The following is a 19360-nucleotide window of genomic DNA, read 5'->3' as shown; positions in this document are numbered from 1 at the left end:
CCTCCTCCTCCTCCCCCCCAGCAACAACTGCTAGAGAGCCTGAGTGGCAGGGGCTTCTGAGTTCAGAAATTGCTGAGAATTTATGAGAGAAAGTAGAGGGCAGATCCACACACCTAGTGACTTAGGGAAGCTCCTCAAGAATGGAAACTCAACTCAGAGATGGCCACTGTCATGTTGGAAGGTTTGGTACCTTTTAATACATCTACTGAGCACCTGAATGCAGGAGAAACTAACCAAGGAGGCAATCAAGAACTAAGCCATTCCTAACAGGGTCGGAGAGATGGCTCAGTGGACTAAGCGCTTCCCTGGCAAGCACAAGGGCCTGAGTTCAATCCCCGGTTCTGCAATAAATAAATAATTTTAAAAAATTAAAAAAAAAAGAACTAAGCCATTCCTATAAACTCTGTTATGAAAGACGTTTTATTATTGTACCTCTTCAGCTCTAAAATGACATTAATTACCATCTTAATTTTTCAAAAATCAAAATGTATATACTTTACAATCAGGGAACAGATTCGATAGTCTACTGCTGCATGTGTCTACATCTGAGAACCAAAGGAAGGCAGCATTCTGTCACTTAAGCTTCCCAGGACTCCGCAAGGGGTGTGTTATTAAGCCCACTGCAGAAAAGCGAAGCTCACAAAGCCTTAGAGCAGGAGGACAGCAGCGCAGGCCTCGGGCCAGTGCTTTGCCCCAGAAGGGCTGCTGAGCAGAGGCATGAATTAACCCAAGCACTTACACAAATACTGGCTTCCAGGTGCCACTTTTTAAATGGAGCAGCATAAGCTAAGAGCACATCTGGGGCATCTAGAATGCCCTACAAAAGCATAAACCCAACGTCCAAAAACAGAAAATGTCCAAGTATGTTTATGACTTGGATCTGGACATTCTCCCAAAGCCTCATGTGCTAACAGGTGGGCTTTTCGGAGGTCTAAGGCATGTGGTATGACAGGACTGGCTGTGCGGTAGTGAATTAGTCCACTGACCAGAACTAGCAGAGTTTTGAGTGGTCCCGCCCAAAAGGCAAGAGTTTGGATGGAATATAAAGGGAGCAGGAAGGCAGGCATGGACTGCTCTCTGTGATGCCGCTCTGCCGTACCATTCTCCATGCCTTGGAGCCAGGGCACTCAGATGGAAACCCTGAAGACTGTGATGAGGAGACCAAAATGACCAGGCGGGAGGCTCAGCTTCCACTTCAATGCTATCACCGCTGTGTGTCCTGGTGCAAGCCTTCCAGCCTCCAGAGCTAGGACTCCCGGGCCGGCACAGCATGAGGTCGTGCGAACAGGAAGCAATCATCTTGCTAGTGGATCACTAAGGGTAACAGCCAGTGGTACTGACGCAGGAGATTAGGGCATGGCAGAGCTGCCTGGGGAAGCAGCGTGACCTATTACTTATAAGGCGCCGGAATACAGGAGCACAATTCTCAAAGCCCTGCGCAAGGACTTCTCCAGAGAACCCAAGCAGGTTTTCAATAGGACGGGGTCAGCTCACTCGGGGACCAAGGGAGATTTTCAAGGTGAGATCGCCAGATCAAAGAATGCACATGAGCAAGACATCAGCAACAGCGGGCAGTGTGCAGCAGAGCAGAGTGCGAGTGTGCAAGAGCAGCCTGTGTCTTTATTGGATAATTCTTATCCAGGCTGTCAGTTCCTACGTACATGTTTACACAGTGAGGTAACCAGCATGCACACACTTATCCCGCTGCACGCCTTTGCTAGGCAGTGGGGGCCACGTCCGTAGGCATCCTCAGATGGCCCTGAGCTCTGAGGCAGTGGGAATGGATCCCACACGGCCCAGGCCCAGCCTCAGCCCGAGGGGTGTACCCAACACTGCCTCTCAGGACCGCTATATAAAGTTTCTGTGGGTTTCCTCAAGATCTGAACAACACAGAAGGTCACACACGCCAAGGAGAGCTCGAGCCCAGGCTTCCTCACTCACCTCTGCTTTCTCCACGGTGTTCTTTATCTTACTTTTGCTCAAGCCCAAGCTCATTCTGCAGAGCTAGTTTCTCCTCACGCTTCACTGTCACTTTTTCAAATAACTGCACCACTGCTCTTTGCTCCTTGTCATTGAATTCTCTGTGCTCAACAAGAAGCACCTGGAATCTAACTCAGGAAGGAGGGGTGAGCAACCCAGAGTCCAGCAATGGGGCCAAGCGCGGTGGCGCACGCCTGCGGCCCAGCACCCAGGAGGCTGAGGCAGGAGGACAGTCTGGAGAGCACGGTCAGCCTGGCTGCACAGTGAGTTCGGGCCCGCCTGGGCTGCACGGTGAGACTCTGCTTCTAAATAAATAAATAGATAGAATCCAGTAATATTTATTTGGCCAGCCACTTCTAGAAACTGGCTACCAAACAACATTTTGGCTCAGGCATCCAGAAGAATCAAGAACCAGTGGACTCCAGTCACAGCACCGTCCCTGCCCCACCCCATGGTACTGGCCTCTTCTCGTAACCTGGAGAAATTAATGGCAGCTGCCGGAACAGGATAAAGAGATCCCTCCTCAGGACCCGCCCTCTCCACCCACTCCTACCTCAGGCCCACACCAGGCTCCAATTGCAGAAGGCTCCTAAGGGTGAGGGGCACAAGGAGACCCCTGAAGAGGCTGGCTGTGGTCCCACAGAACTTGGGTTTTCTGTTATAAATGGAGGTCTGATGAGCAAGAGTACAATGGATTTTACAGGTGTGGGATAATGGTGGCAAAAACATACTCCTGGATCAGGCTGAGTTTGTCAATATGGGCCTGTTAAGTGGAAATTCTGAATTTAATGTTGCAGCTCGTGGAGTAGAAAAGGTGTTAACAGTTTCTGTGCTGGTTTGGCAGAAGTATGGATCAAAAGACAGCCCACTGTGAATGAGTCAGAGGTGCCTGCTACTCCGTGGTGGCTACTGATGCGGGGACTCAGAGGCTTAGAGGAATGGAGCGCTGAAGGGATCTGCCACATCCAACCTGATCTACCACACTGGGAGATCCAGAAAATGTGCCCTGCACTGACGCCTTGAGAAACAGTGGTGTCCCCAACAAGCCCTGCCCTTGCACTTCTCCGTACGCCAGACTTAGGGTGGGGACCACGGTACTCATCTGGGAAGCTTCAGGGCTGTGAGTCTCAGTGGACCCCAAGTGGCAAGGGCCAAGCGGCAGCACGGTCACCAGAGGCAAGGTCCACATACTTAGCGTAACAGACAGCAGAGCAGGCTGATGATCAGAATGGGCTGGCACACGAAGCCTATGCTGTTGGCTGATCAGGCAGGGTGCTGCCCATCGCAAACGGACAGCAAGCCCACAGGCTTCTCCTAGACACATACAATTGAAAGCTTTTAAGGGCACACACAGAAACCTACTTCAAATTATAGTAACAAGGACTCTAGGCCCCAAAACTGATTCCCGGATTGAGCCAGTTTGCAGGCCCAGAACCTCTTGAGAACAGGAAAGGCCAGGTCCCTTGAGAGAGCCCTGATGCGCCACCAAAAACATATACAATCTTGCTACTACCCTTCCCCAAGGGGACTGAAGGCCTTCTGCCCAGGTGACTATGCCCCAGGGGAAGAGAAATGATCAGACACTTCAGGGACCACTGGACACTGGCTCTGAAGTAACGCTGATCAACTCGGAATGCCACGCCAGTGAAAGTAGGGGCCGAAGGAGGTCAGCGATCAACAGTTTTAGCAAAGGTCTGACTCACAGTGAGTCCAGCAGGCCCCCAAATCCATCCTGTAGTCACTTCCCCTGTTCCTGAATGCATCAGTTGGGACAGATATACTTTGCACTTGGCAGAACCTTCACACTGGTTCCTTAACCTGCAGTAGGACGGCTACCATGGCTGGGAAGGCCAAACGGAAGCCATGAGAGTCGCCTCTGCCTAGTAAAATAGTAAACTAAAAACAGTAGCCTACGCTTGCAGAGATCAGTGCCACTACCAAGGATCTGAAGGGGGCAGGAGTGGTGGTGCCCCCACATCTCCACTTAACTCGCCCATTTGGCCTGTGCAGAAGATAGACGGGTCTTTGGGTGAAGGTAGACTGCCATAAATGAATTGCTAGTTACTGATTGCAGCTGCTGTACCAGATGTGGTTTCCTTGCTCGAGCAGATTAACACATCTCCTGGCTCTTGGTCAGCAGCTAGCAATCTGGCAAGTGCCTTTTGCATCCCTACCCAAAAGGCCCATCAGAAAGCGTGTGCTTCTGTTGGCAAGGCCAGCAGCACTCCTTCACTGTCCCGCCTCAGGGTCCTATTAACGCCCCAGCCCTGTGCACAGCTTGGCTTGCAGGGATCTTAAGCACCTTTCTCTCCCACAAAGTGTCACAGTGGCCCATTCCACTGACGATGCTGTGCTGGCTGGGCCAAGCGAGCAGCAGGGAGCAACCACTGGATTTGTTAGTCAAGCACTGAGAACCAGAAAATGGGAAATAAAGCCAACTGAAAGTCAAGGTCCTTCCACTCAGTGCAATTCCTGGCTCCAGCAGTGTGGCCATGTAGAGACGCCTGCTAAAGTAGAAGGTAAGTTGTTGTATACGGCTTCCCCTATAGCCAAAAAAGATGCACAATGCCTAGCGGGCCTGTTTGGATTTTGGAGGCAACACATTCCTTACTTAGGTGTCTTACTCCAGGCACTTACTGAGTGACTAGGTTTGGGTTGGGGCCCAGAACAGGATGGGTCCAGGTACTGTGCAGGCTGCTCTGCCCCTGGGACCACACGATCCAGCAGATCCAATGGAACTTGGAAGTGGCAGCGGCAGGTAGAGACGCTATTTGGAGTCTCTGGCAGGCCCCATGGCTGAAATGCGGTAGAAGCCTTTAGGATTTTGCAGCAAGGCTCTGCCATCATCTGCAGGCAACTACTGTCCCTTTGAAAAACAGCTGTTGGGGCCAGGGAGCTAGCTCAGAGGCTGAAGCACTTGCCTGGCAAGGCAAGGGCCTCAGTTCAGTCCCCAGTACTGAAAAAAGAAAGAGGGGAAGGAGGGAGGGAGGGAGACAGAAAAGGAAAAAAAAAGAAAAGAAAAAACAGCTCTTGGCCCGCTACTGGGCCTTAGTGAAAACGGAACACATGACCATGGGACACCAGGTCACCATGTGACCTGAGCTGTCCATCATGACCTGGGCATGACCCGATCCACTGAGACATAAAGTTGGATGTGCACAGTCACAGTCCATCATTAAGTAGAAATAGCACATCCATGATTACGCCTGAACAAGTCCAGAGGGTAAGCTACGTGAGGAAGTTGTCCCCAAGTCCATGACTCCTACACCTGCTATACTGCCTTCTGGCTCCCAGCATGCACCTATGGCTTCATGGGGTGTACCACATGATCAGCTGTCAGAGGCTAAGGCCTGGTTTATGGATGGCTCTGCACATTACACAGGCACCGCCAGCAAATGGACAGCTCCAGCAGTACAGCTCCTTTCCAGGACATCATGAAGGACAGTGAAGGAAAATCCTCACAGTGGACAGAACTTCAGGCAGTGCACCTGGTAGTACATTTTGCCCGAAGGAAAAGTGGCCAGATGTTCGACTGTGTACTGACTCGTGGGCTGTAGCCAATGGTATGACCAGAGGTTATAAACTTGGAAAGGACATGACAGCTATTTGGGGAAGACATATGTGGACAGACCTATCCATATGGGCCAAAGATACAAAACTATTTACTTCCTATGTAAATAGGTGACCTCGGCAAGCGACTTTAACAACCAGGTTGACAAGATGACCCCTTCTGTAGCTAGTAGTCAACCTCTTCCTTCAGCTACCCTTGCACTGCACGACAGGCTTAACAAAGAGAAGGGCAGGGAGGGAGGTGATGCATTCGCAGCAACACGGCCTCCCACTCACCAAGGCCGATCTGGCTACAGCCCTGCTGAATGCCCAATGGGCCAGCAGCAGAGACCAACACTGAGTCCCAGGTATGGTACCATTCCCAGGGTGATCAGCCTTCGATCTGGTGGCAGGTGATTACACTGGGCTACCCCCATCATGGGAAGGACTGTGCTTTGTCCTCACTGGCATAGACACATATTCTGGATGCAAATTTGCCTTGCCTGTATATAATGTTTCTGCCAATACTATCATCCATGGACTCACAGGATGCCTTATTCACTGTCATGGAATTTCACACAGCACTGCCTGAACAGGGAACATACGTCATGGCCAAAGAAGTGAGGCAATGGGCTCATGCAATGGAGTTCACTGGCCTTACCACGCTCTTCACCATCCAGAAGCAGGTGGACTGATAGAAAGGTAGAATAGTCTTTTGAAGACAGTCACAGTGCCAGCTAGGGGGAAGCTGCTTGCATGGCTGGGGCAAGGTTCTTCTAAAAGCTTTGAGGGGCCGGGGAGATGGCTCAGTGGAATAAGTGCTTCCCTGGCAGGCACAAGGGCCTGAGTTCAATCCCTGGTTCCGCAAAAAAAAAAAAAAAAAAAAGCTTTGAAGCAGTGTTCACTAGATGGCACTGTGTCTCCCACAGCCAGGACTAGGAATGGTCCCACTGGCCTCTGACCCTAGTGGTCCATGGGCAAATCTGTGCTTCCTATTTCTACAACCGTATGCTCTGTGGCTTAAAAGTCTTGGTTCCAGAGGCAGAAAGGCTTGCTCCAGAAAATACAATAGTGACAGTACTCACAGGAAGCTGAGGCTTCCCCTTGGTCATTTTGGTCTTCTCGTGCCTCTGACTTAGTGCTGGCAGGAGTGACTGGCCCAGCCTATCGGAGAAGTTGGACTATTGCCCCACAACAAGATCCCTTAGATGCCTTCCAGTGTCACCATGCCCATGTTATTAAGGTCCACGGGAAACTACAATGACCCAATGCAGGCAGAATGACAAATGGTCCAGAAGCTTCAGGTAGGAGTTATCCCAGCAGGTAAAGAACCAGGACCTGCTGGGGTGCCTGCTGAAGAGTCTGTGACATTAGGACTGACTCATGATGCAATGCTAGGCACTAGGCTGGAAGTGTGAGTGCCGCCCACCCTGAGGACCCTGGATAAGAGATAAGGGGCAGAAAGGCTATGGTTGGCCCTACTGCTTTGCTACCTCCGGCCCACCGTGGACTGCTTCTCCCCTGGATGCCGCTCTGCCAAGCTACCCTCCTTGGGGCCTGTGGATCATGGACTGGAACCTCTCGGAACCATGAGCTACATAAACCTTTCCCCCTTTAACTCTGGGTGATGGGCATTTTGTCTCAGCAACAAGAAAGGTAACTAACACACTCAAATTCTTATATCTGCATATCCTGCACCGAATCTGTTTCCCTAGGGAGCACTGACTGACAGAAAGGGACAAGAGCCTCACCCTGAAGGCAGTGAGAAGTGGAGAAAGAGCAGAGTGCAGGCAAGGAGCTCGGGCAAGGCCCTCCCTACAGATGTGACCACTCAGTGATCACCCCTCCCTTGAAGTCATGGGGTGCGGAAGAGGCCCCTGCAGCCCACCTGCCAGATCCAAGTCCTCACTGTGCCCCTGACTGCTGTGATGTTGGACAAGACAATTCTCTGAGTCTCACGCTGTCTGTAAGATGGGCACAACACTCCCTGCAAAGATCACACTGTGAAGTTGGTGCCAAGTGCTAGGAGCCGAGCAGATGCAAGCCTGTTCCAGACTTCCCTCCAGGCAGGGCCCAGCCTGCAGAGCACTCCCCAAGGGCCCAGATACATTCTTTCTTCAGAGAAAACCCCCTTACAGATTGCTATGGTTTGTGTATAGGTGTCTCCCCAAAGCCTCAAGCAGTCATGGGGCTGCTTGGCTTCTGGAGCTTCTGACTGATTCTAGATCCGGTGCCGGGACTGCAGGTGTGTGCGCTGCACCCTAGCCCTGAGGTGGGTAATCTGCACTACACTGTAAGGAGGGAGAGAGGCGGGCTAGCTGCCTGCACTGCCGCTTCCCTTCTGCTCTCTGTTCTTCTCTGCTGCCATCAAAGGCTGTTCTCTACCATGTGCCACTCTGCCTTGGAGCCAGCTGAGTGTGGACTGAAACCTCCAGTAACTGTGTGCTAATTTTGAGTTTTGGGTATTTGTCCCAGCAATGAGAGAAGAGTAACTGAAACACAGATGCAGACAAACGGCCCCGCACAACAAAGAGCCCAAAAGCCAAGGGCAGAAATACAGGTGGCCCATGGTATGTGGAAAAGCATCTGATTGACTCTTTAAGAATAGGCTCATCTTTGAAAGCAGTAATTCCACAAATGGTGAATATGAAGAAAAAAGACCTGGGTGTTTAAGGCAGGGTCTAGTGGGAAAAGCTGGGACCCAACAGACGTGTGGCACCGGGGAAGCTGTGCAGTGCCAGGGCACAAGCAGGGGACCTCCCCGGTTGACAGAGCTCGGCTTGCTATTAAACAGAGAAAACACTACAGTGTCTCACAGCACAGATAAACTCCTGTTTGAAAAATATTCTTTCATATTAAAATTTAATATGTGAAGGCAATTTTATTTAAAACAATTCAACAGAATCTTTTCACAAGGGAAGTATTATATAATTCCTACCAATGGGGGAACAAAGTTCTCCAGTCTCTGGGTGACTCCCCACACTGCGGAAAAGGACAGGGACAGATCCTCATGGCAAAGCCACTTTAGTGCTCCGGTGCCCTGGCTTTACAGGGCAAGGCAGGAACCTGGTGGGGGCCAACCCCACTCTGAGTGGTTCAGAAGAAAAGTGGGGCTCCCAGGACCCCCACTGTGGTAAGGAGCAGGCCCCTGGAGGGCAAGACACTTGGAAAAATCTCCGGGGACAAAGGATTTTTTTTTAAAAAACATGAATGGCCAAAAGCCAATTTTAAGCTATCCCATAGCTATTCGGTCATAACCCTGGCCCAAAGCTGCAGGAGGGCATGAGGGCAGCTGTACACACACAGGCCTGGTCTTTACACCCAGCTTCTGTAGCACAAAAAGTGTGAGGACCGAAAAGGCAGTGCAAAAGAGAGCGGCAAAGGCCACGTTCACAGGACCGCTGCAGTCCCCCACACCTCAGCCCGCGTGTCCTTGTCCCCAGCTCCTCCTGCTCTCTCGGTTTCCTGGCTGCCACCGGGTGGGCACTCTTTCCTTTGCCAGGCCCACCTGCCATCTCCTCTGCCTGCAGCCAGCAGACTCTGCCCTGAAACCTCCCCATCTCTAAGCTGTGGGCATAGGGCACTGCAGCCCAGAGATAAGGAAAGAGACAAAGAGAGGTGCCGCCAGGAGCAAGGCGATTCTCCACCAGGCAGGGACAAATACCACGAACCCCAGGGTCTCAGCTAACGAAAGGAACCCGTAGCTCACGTGCTTTCTGGGGCCGGGCCAGGCCCCCACAACCAGTTAGGCCCCCACTGCCCAGTACACCCTCCTGTTCCGCTCAGCTCCAGCCAACAGGAGCCAAACCATCCTGGACACACAGAAACGAGGACCCCTCACTTGCAGCTGGCTAAGTCGCCTGTGCATCCTCCAGGCCAGGTGCAACCCTCCCACCTCACTGCTGCCCACACAGGCCCCAGTGACAACCCAGAGCTGCTCGGGTCCCCTGCAGCGGGGCTCCTTGTCCCACAGGTAAGGTCCCCATCTTCTGAAAAACAGTAACCTGACTCTGCTTGAGGAGAGATAGTGAATGTCTTAAATTGCAATGTTTGACTAGCGAAAAGGAAAAACTGAAGAATCCAAGGAGGGAGGTCAAGGCAGCGGCAGAGGAACAGGAACCGCAGGAGACAGGGAGAAAGAAAGGAGGCTCTGCACTGCGGGAGGGCAAGGGATGAGGGAAGAGGAGAGTGGCCAGGAGTGCAGCCAGAGCACAGAACAGGACCCAAGGGCCCACAGGACATGCAGAAGAAATCCAAACTGCTGCCTGCCCACAGGGCCAGAGGAGAGCCACTGCGCACCTGCAGGCACCACCCCTCGCTGCCCCCTCCCCTTACCCACCTCCTCCCTCCAGCTGCACCTCAGACAAGCCCAGCACCCAGGTCTGCGCAGTCATGGCTCAGCATGGAAGCTCCCCAGGGCCAGACCACAGCTAACACTACACAACGTACCCTCCACATCCAGCATCGGGCAGATGCTGGAGAAGTGCCTCCTGGAGAAAGGAATGCAAAAGTCAGTGAGCAAACGGCTGAATTAGTCGGCAAAAGAGTGAATTAGTTAATAAGAGTAAGAAGTGGCTGCAATCGTGTTAAAACCCAGCAATGTGTGAGGAAGCCAAGAGTCTTGTGCAGAGAAACCGTGGCAGACCACACACTGGGAAAGTAGGGCCATGGGCGGGGGGAGCCACAGTGGAGGGCCCAAATGGACGGCTGTGCACCAGGGGTGAGCAACTCAGTGCATCCCATGGGGAGCATACAGAGGGGCAAGGACTAAGCAAGCCACTACTGCCACCCGACCCAACCACGCGAGACAGCCACAGGGTCAAGCAAGACAGTACAGGGACGCAAGGGGCCGATGGCATGCCTCCACCTAACACTGCATCCTTGCCCAGGAAACCACACAGGGAACACAGAGGGCCTCTCAGGAGTTAAGCTGCAGGGGCACCCCAAACAGGACTGCTGCTCGCAGAGGACACAAAGCGGGACACAACCCAAATGCCCAGATTCACGGTAGGGCAGCTTCTGAAACAGTTTCTCTAGCAGCAAATAAAAGATGACTATATTTTTAAAAGTACTACAAGACTGGGGCAGGGGAGATGGCTCAGTGGAATAAGCGCTTCCCTGGCAAGTGCAAGGGCCTGAGTTCAATCCCTGGTTCTGCCAAAAAAAAAAAAAAAAGTACTACAAGACCACTGACAGTGATGTTTTCCAGGAAAATTAATGCCACGGGAAAGGACACGCTGTACTAGTAAAAGTGGACAGATACACAGGTCAGCAGGCTGCCTACCTCAACCCCCCATACCAAGGGAACACCAGCGAGGCCCCTAAAGGGACAAGAGAGCTTGCTCGGCCTCCTGGCTACTGCACAGAGGTTCTCAGGGGTCTCCATCCTGCTCTCAGCCCCCATCTGGCAGAGCTGCAAGGAAACCTGACCCAGCGGCTGGGACACACGGAACTCATAGTCTGGTGTGACAACAGCCTGCGTGCACCTGGGCACAGCTGAGCCTGCTGATCCTTAGTATCCCCTCTGTCAGACAAAGGCAGTAATTGTGTGCAGCTCTGAGGGATGCGGTGAGAAGTGAGGGAGGTGGAGATGAGGTGACGCTGCACCCCACACACAAGGCCCAGGGCCTTGCTGATGCTAACAAGCAGCCTAACACTGACCTACATCCGCAACCTTTATGTCAATTTTATTTTGAGGCAGTATCTCATGAGTTGCCAGGCTGGCCTAAACTTGTAATGCTCCTGCCTCAGCCTCCTCGGCAGCTGTGTGCCACTGTACCCAACTAGACGCTTTTCTACTATCTCAGCTTTTGCTCAATGGTAAGTGTTAAATGTTTTTAACTTTAAGAACAGCAAGTGACGACACTTGTCCGTATTCCCAAAACTCGGAAGCCTAAAGCAGGAGGCTTGCTTGAGCCAAGAGTTCTGGACCAGCCTGGATCATACACCAGAACACAGACTGGACTTGTCCAGCACCAGCTCCAGAGAAGGAGACACAGCAGCCCCAAGCACCCCAGCGGGGCTCCCTCGGGGGCAGGCCCGGGCCCAGGCCCTTCCTGGCTCTCAAGGCTGACACCACACCAGACAGGCAGCTGCCTGCGGGTGCAGAGCCTGCCCTGGTCTATGAGGCGCCCTCTGCAGCACTCGCCTGTTCCCTTCCAGGCCAAGGCCAAGTCCCCACCAGATTAGGGTGCAGGCTCTCCCAGCTCCAGGTGGGCAGTCACCCCAGGTCTCAGGGGCAGCTTAATCAAGTCCAGGGCTACCCTGGCAGCACAGCCTACCCCAGTCAAGACCTCCAGGAAAGGCCACACCTGTCCACCTGTGCTTCTGGAACCCCACTGTGCTCCTTCCAGGGCCACACCCCGACCTCCACCCCCACAGCTCTGCTCTGCACCCGGAGCCTGGCCCTACACTGCAACCCGCAGATAGCAGAAGGGAGTATCACCGTGCATGGAAGCACTTTCCTTCTGTGCCAAGAACTAGCGCAGTCAAGAACAGTTAAAATGAAAACAAGACTTCTCTGCCTCCCAAAAAAGCAGCCATGTTGGCCACACTAAGTGAAACAAAATCTCACTGAAAATAACTGCAAATGCAATGCTGCGTACTAAAGATCAGACATAACCTGCCAGATAGGTGTTATGCTTGAGTTCTGGCTGACGTAATGGAGACAGAGCTTTCTTTCAAGCTTGGAAGGCTCAAGCCTAGAGAAGTCTGAATGACTCCTGATAGAACTGGCACACAAGGAAATTCATGTCTTACTAACATGATGGACACTTTATGGAGGACATAAATGAATAACTGGAAGAAAGAGTGTGCTTTAGTGCTGTATTCAACAGTCCGATCTAGGTCACTACAGAAAAAGGCCAAGCAGGCCAAGCTGGTGCTCTGAACTCAGAAAGGCTGTGGGGCTGGTGAGAGATGAATGGCAGCCCAGGGGGCGGGCGGGGCGGCCAATGACTCAGCGGGCAAGCAGCCTGGACACCGAGGAGCCCCTCTCTAATGGGGAGGCGCGCACACAGCAGCGAGATAGGCTGCAAAGTGGCAAGGACCCAGGGAAGTGGGGATCGGCTGGGAAAGGACCAAGGCGAGGACAGACAGGTGCCAGGACCAAGTCCTGACGGGAAATCCGGGCTCACGAGGATTAAGAAAGACGTTCTGGTAAGATGATGGCACACCGTCGTCCCTAAATCTGCCAGGCACTGCAGTAAGACACAGGTAATGAAGTCTGCCCAGGGCTTGACTTACCAGCTGTACCTTTTCATGCAAGCATGGTGAACTGTCTGCCAATTACCTGGAAACTGTTTCAACAGGCCTCCAAGGTGCACTAGCCACTGGACAGCAACAAGCAGGTGGCCCTGAGCAGAGTGGGGCCCTTGGCAGGGTGGGAAGAGGGCTGGGGCTCCAGGCCCAGCATCCCCACGCAGGAGTCCCATGAGCACAGGCCCACACGCTCCAAACGGCAGCCTCCCGTCTGGCCGCCTGTGATCCTCGTGATTCCTGAACCGCTCCTTGTCTATTCATTGCCCCAAGCCAGCTCCAAACGGCCTCATTAGACACGAGCCTGCTGTGACCACAGGGTGTGCAGAGAAGAAAGGGCTGGTGGCAGGGAGAGAGCAGGCAGAGGAGGCAGCGGCAGGGGAGCTGCGGCTTCCACCAGACCCCAAAACGGCACAGGGAGTTCCAAGCAGCTACAGTTCGGAGCGCAGCTAATTCACTGCAGCTGAATTTCAAAGCGCCACCCACACTGTCACTCCAACCCTGCAGCAGGATTATCACAAAGGAGCACAGGCCTGATTAACCTCCCCAACGCATGCTTCTGATCATCCCACTCCCCTGCCCAAAGCCTCCTGGCTCCTGACTACCCACAGAACAAAGCCAGTGTCAAAGACATTCAGGCCCTGCCTGCTATCTGTGCCAGTTCCTTGCTTTTACTGACAAGGAAACTGAGGCAAGCGGTGTGAGATGGCCTGAGGCTGGCAGAGTCGTGGCTCGGCCAGGACCTCGGCTCCCCCTTCCACTTCCAGGCTTCTCTCCCAGGGCAAGGCCACTGCAACCACAAGCATGGCCTGGCAGCCAGCCCTCCCAAGACATCACCCGCAAGTCACTGCCACCACTTCTTCAGAGCCACCACTCCTGCAAGACAGCAGGGGAAGACAGGCGTGTCCAAGCCACTCCAAGTTGGCCCCATGGCACCAGGCCTGGGGTGTTGGCCGAGCCCCTCTTTCTCCAAGCCACCCTGAGTGGTCTGGGCCCTCCGTGCACCTCTAAGAGCCAAGTGGCACTTGGCTCACATGCTCACCAGGGCTGCCATGCTGGGGCTGCCAACCACTACTTCGTGCTCCCTCCACCCCACAGGAGCCCAGCAGTACGTGGTAATGGCCCCTGTCCCACACCAGAGTTGAGGGACTGGAATCTGATACCGAGCCTGGCCTCCACCAAGGTTGCATATAGTACAAATCATAGTGTGAGGACACCCGCAGCTCAGTCCCATACCTGGATTGCGGGTTTGGGGTGAAAGCCTCTCTTCCTGAAAAGCTGGCCCTCAGGACCATGGGACAACCAAGGGGCACTCGGAGAACAGAGCACTGAGTGAGCGAGCAGCCCATGGTGCCCATCACCTGAGACGCTGCCAGACACAGCAGTCTCACCCAAAACACACCGAGCTCACCGAGGAGGGAAACTAGCCAAAGGGCTGTGATGCGTCTCCAAGAACCCCTACACTCGTGTTAAAGGCTCAGCCCCAGTACAGGAACATTCGCGGCCAGGCTGTGCACACCACCTAGATCTCAGCAGTACTGACCTCATCATGTGATTGAGCCACTGATGGGTTACAGTGTGATGGGCCACTGGGTGGAGATGGACCACCACTGGGCAGCCCCCAGTAGAAGGTAGTGGGGTCATGGGGCATCCCTGACTCCTCTCTTTCTCCCTCTGTTTCTGGCCACCAGGACATAAGCAGTTCTCCGCTCCACCCTTCTCATCCACTCCGCCCTTCAACCATGGTATTTTTGCCTTGAGAGCCAGCTCACCATGGACTAAAGCCTCTGAAAGTGTTAGCCAAAAGAATCTTCCCTCCTTTAAGTTGTTTTCCATGGGCATTCTACTGTAGCAACAGAAAGTTAACATAAAATATAAGGAGAATGCATGGTGGCCACAAAGCAAAGAAGGGACAGGCCACATGGGAAATAAAGGATGTTATCAAACTGAAGGGTGCCATAAAAGAGCTGCTTCAAAGAAATCGCTCCACTCCAAAGGCTTACTACTTTGCTGTGGAAAAGGCTGTGCACATAGTCACCACAATGCCCTAGGCTCACGGCCTGTGCAGCCCTACCCAGCACAGCCCTGCCCAGTGCAGGCACCCTTGCTGCCAGCGTTCCCAGACACAGGAGTGCTGCTTGCTCGGGAGGCCTGGGAGACTCCAGCTCGCACACAAAAGACAGTGGCCTGCCAAGGTGGCACCTACAGCATGATCCGTCCAAGGCAGCTCTCAGCCTTGTTCTTCTGAATTCTGAAAGGAGTTACTAGGGGGCGCCTCATACCCACTGCAAAGCTAAGTGAACAAGCTGTGTGCCAAGCCCTCCCAGAAGGCCGGCCCTCTCGACCCACCTAAGTCCCGAGTCCTGCACAGGAACCAGCCTGCTGGGTAGGAACCCCCATCAGCACAGCTTCTACTCCCATTCAAACACTTGTGCTGAGGGAGTGCGGATCAGCACCTACCTGGGTGGTCACCGGACGAGGAAACTCCGCTCCAGGCTCGGCCACAGACGGGTGCTCCAGCAGTGCACACACAGCAGGCCAGCTCTCGGGACGCTCAGTCACCCGCTCCTCGCAGAGGAAGGACGCGCAGCACAGGACCACGTCCTGTTTCCAAGGCATGTCACCCTGTCGCTCACACGCACCCCATCCTGGTGGTGCGAGCTATAAGCATCTCAGCCACCCACGGTAGCCACATGAGGGCCTAAGTCAAACGTGGCATGTCTGTTCCACACTTTGCAGGTGGGAATGGGTTCTTAACTGAAGCATGTACAACCATGAAGCGCATCTGAGAAATGGGTGGCTGGAGGGCAGCAGGAAGGGTGCGCTCCATGTGACTGCAAAATTAAGTCCCCAATTAAGTAATTACTCTGGGGGGGAGAACCTCCTCCGATGGCTGACCTTGTGCCTACACCTCCACACTGAGGACACTGAGGTGCAGGTCACGCCCAGCTGCAGCTCACAGTAGGGCAGGTGGGCACCACCTTGATTTTCTAAACGGGTATTGCACTTGAGCACTGGGAGACTGCAAGCTGCTCTTGGACCCGCACACCCATCCAGGACAGCCCCACATGCTGGGCGCCTCCCGTCCGTCCTCTGGTGTGCTCAGATTAGGTGCACAGATGCTGACAGGTTCCATGCATATTTTTAAAAGAATAAGGAGGAGTGGAGATATATCTGCACACACTCAGGCTGATTTACTTGAATATGTGCAGAGCATCTCCGAGAGGGTTCAAGAAATTGCACGGCCACTGCTAGACGACAGAGGAGAAAACCTGTCTCTGCATAAACCCTGAGGGGTGACGTCAAGCATTTAAACTTTGTGTTACGATGCAGCTTTCACAATTAAAAACTTAGTAAATAAAAATAAGCCCTGCCCATGCCCAGACCTGAGACAGCCCTGAGAACCCCAGCCTCCCTCCTGCTCACTCAGCCCCACCCCCGAGGTCAATGAAGAACAGCGCACGCCAGGGCTGGAGTGCGGGCTCCAGATTTTGAACACTGCTAAGCATGTCTGGACCTTGATTAAGCAAATAAATGTTGATTTAGACAGATATACAATTTCAATAACAATTTTGAGAAGATCATTTTCAAAACATTATACAGTCTCTACAAAAGACAGTTATGTAGACAGCAGCAACATGGGAAAGGCTGATGACATGGTACCAACCAGGAAGAAAGGAGAACAGATCACATCAGCATTCCCGTCGCCTCTGTGGAAACTCAGGACTGAAGAGCCTCGCAAGCATGTGCAGCAGCACAGGCCACCCATGTGCAGGACCCTCCCCAGGAACACGCCCTAAGCGCCCTCACCCACCTGACAGGTGACCCCACTCGGCACAGAGCAGACTCTAAGCAACAGGTACACCGCCCAGGTCCCCTTGCTGGTAACGGGCACAGCATGGTCAGGGCCTGAGTGGGCCGTACCCCAAAGCCCACAGTCTGTTTCCCACACTGCCCTGCCACGCAAGATGCTGAGAACGAGGGTGCTGGGTGACCGGAAGGGAAGACTTCCTGCTTTCCCTGTGTTATTTTTACTTCTAAAACCTAAAGCAACTACGAGCTTATCTCTTGGATTAACAGACAGGCTTTCTAACTGCTTCGACTGAATTGTGCTCCTTGAAATTCAAAGAAGCCCTAGACCTGTGTGTGACTGTAGGATGTGGAGATAAGGTCTGAGAAGTAATTGAGGTTAAGTGAGGTCATGCTGGCGGGTCCCCCATCTGACAGAATTAGTGCCCTTCTCAGAGACGTCACAAAGCTCTGTGTGTGTGTGTGTGTGTGTGTGTGTGTGTGTCCACCCCATGTGAGTAAGAAAAGCCATGGGGGGAGCACATGGACGAAGTGATACCCACAAACCAGGAGAGGGGTCCTCACCAGCTCCTGGGCCTTGGACTTTCACCTTCCAAAACTAAACACCCAGTCTGTGGCACTCTGCCACTATGACCCAAGAAGACTGGCACACTAACCCACTTTTAGAATATTTTACCCTAAAATAAAATTACGTTATGTTTTCAAGCATTTGGTGCACACCTGAACTGCTTCTGTCGTGACCAACATGAACACAGCCTGGGACTTCACCAGGAAGCTCCAGACTCCGCATGACCATCAAGCCCGGCTCAGCACCAACACCAAAGCCGCACTGGGGCCCATCATACCCCACACATAAATTCGGCAAGGGTCATGCTGCCCACCTTCCCCTCAAAACCCAGGTTCTTCTTCTCATTCACTGCGTCGAAGCAGAGCTCCCTGGACTGCGTCCAGTGGCAACAGCAAATGAGTAATTCTCAGCCTCCACCCACTGCTGTGTTCTTACTTATTCTTCCCCAACCTAACCCTGGGGCCAGTGCCTACAACAGAATGTGTCAAGTCCTAGTAACACACGCAAAGCAGCGGGTAGCATAAGCAGCCCTGTGTGAAGCCAGCATCACTACACTTGTCAGCTGCAACCCTCCAGCAGCTACACCTCGGCTTCCAGGAGCTTTGGTTTCCTCCCCTGCAACTGAGGGTCACGGGGCTCCTGCCACCCTCCTCACTGTGTGGGGCCCATGCTGAGAAAACGAGGTGATCCCAAGAAGCTCTGACAGACACCCTGAGTCAGCACACCTGCGGAAGGCTGGAAGGTGCAGTGGCCAGGTGGGGCCAGGCCGTCACAGGGCAAAACGCTTCATCATGCACGCACACACACACACATGCATGCACACACCCATGTGTACACACACACACTCATACATGGATGCACACATGGCAAATATGCTCTTCCTGTTACTATTCAGGAACACAAAACCCACAGTGACTCAGAGGATGCCCCCAAGTGAGACCGCAGAGGTCTCAGCAGACACAGCCAGAACACAACACCATTTGCCCCGACAGAAGCCCTCTGGAAGGCCACAGAGGATCCATGAACCCCAACGGCCCTATAGGAGAGGCAATCGGTGAGCTGCCGGCAAGCTGTGTGACAGGGTCACGGCGCCGGTCCCTCACCAGGCTCCTGAGAGGGAAGCACTGAGCAGAACAGTCCGAGCCGGTCACGGTTGTGGGGAAGCAGGCTGCCACTCGTTCCTGCAGCACACTGCCAACAACCAGGTATTGTTCTTTATACCTGCCTTCCATGGGGCAGGGGTCGGCCAGACCCAGCTCAGCCCTTGGTGTACCATCAGGCAGCTGCCAGGCCTAGTAGGCACCCGGCCAGGCCCCCCTACGCATCGCTGAGTCTTTCCTCTTAGCAGGGAATGGTACAGCTTCCTACAGGTCCTCGGGTAGGCAAAATCCATGATCAGCCCAGCAGCCTCCTCCTCCTCCTCCTCCTCCATCTCTTGCTTCTCATTACTAACATATTCAACCTCCCTTCCTACTTGGGAGGTCTCAGAGCCCCAAGCTCAGTAGCACGAGGATGGGTCGCAACAAGGAATCTGGCCGGCCCTGGTCCTGGTGCACTCTCTGTGCAGAGAGCAACCTAAGAGCTGGGCAGAACAATGCCCGCACCAATGCCCACTCCTCTGGCTCCTGAGCAAAGAGTAGGCGAGACGAGGACCAGGGGCAGGAGCAGCAGTAGGTACCGTGGGCCTGGTGGGTCCTTCTCGCTGCTCTCTTCCCCGGCACCCAGGGCACTAGACATGGCATGGGAACAGCTCACTAGAAATTCCACACTGCCGCAGGCCCCAGGCCCCGACCGTCCCAGCAGGGGTAACCATTCTTCATCAGTAACACAGACTGATGGGACTACCAGACTGCTGAGGGTAGAGTGAAAGGCAGGAAGCCCTCAGAATAGGGCCTGCCACAGAGTGAACACTTAATGCAGTCTGTGTCATGGTCATCACCATAGCTGTGATCACCACCAGATCACCAGCATCAACATCACCACCACCATCACCACCATCACCTAATAGATACCATTATCATCACCACCAACAACACTGTCATCAGCACCAGCAGCACTAACCTCACCACCATTTCCTCTTCATCATCATTAGCACCAGCACCCCCATCGCTACCACCACTACCACCTTCACCACCACCACCACCACCACCATCACCACCACCACCACCACCACCACCACCACCACCATCACCACCA

The 19360-nt window shown here is 53.5% G+C and overlaps 1 protein-coding gene across 1 annotated transcript in view; it reads right to left on the bottom strand.

Annotated features, from left to right (window-relative positions):
• Positions 1 to 19360, bottom strand: part of Tbc1d22a (TBC1 domain family member 22A) — a 343764-nt gene that overhangs the window by 291793 nt on the left and 32611 nt on the right. The window contains exons 7-8 of the mRNA XM_023702532.1: positions 17478 to 17537; positions 15247 to 15390 (exon numbers count right to left, since the gene is read on the bottom strand). Coding sequence (XP_023558300.1) covers positions 15247 to 15390; positions 17478 to 17537 — 204 coding nt within the window. The remainder of the gene's footprint in view (positions 1 to 15246; positions 15391 to 17477; positions 17538 to 19360) is intronic.

This window comes from Octodon degus, unplaced genomic scaffold (assembly GCF_000260255.1).
Source record: "Octodon degus isolate 3935 unplaced genomic scaffold, OctDeg1.0 scaffold00153, whole genome shotgun sequence".
NCBI lineage: Eukaryota > Metazoa > Chordata > Mammalia > Rodentia > Octodontidae > Octodon > Octodon degus.
This window is presented reverse-complemented; position numbering and strand designations above follow the sequence as displayed.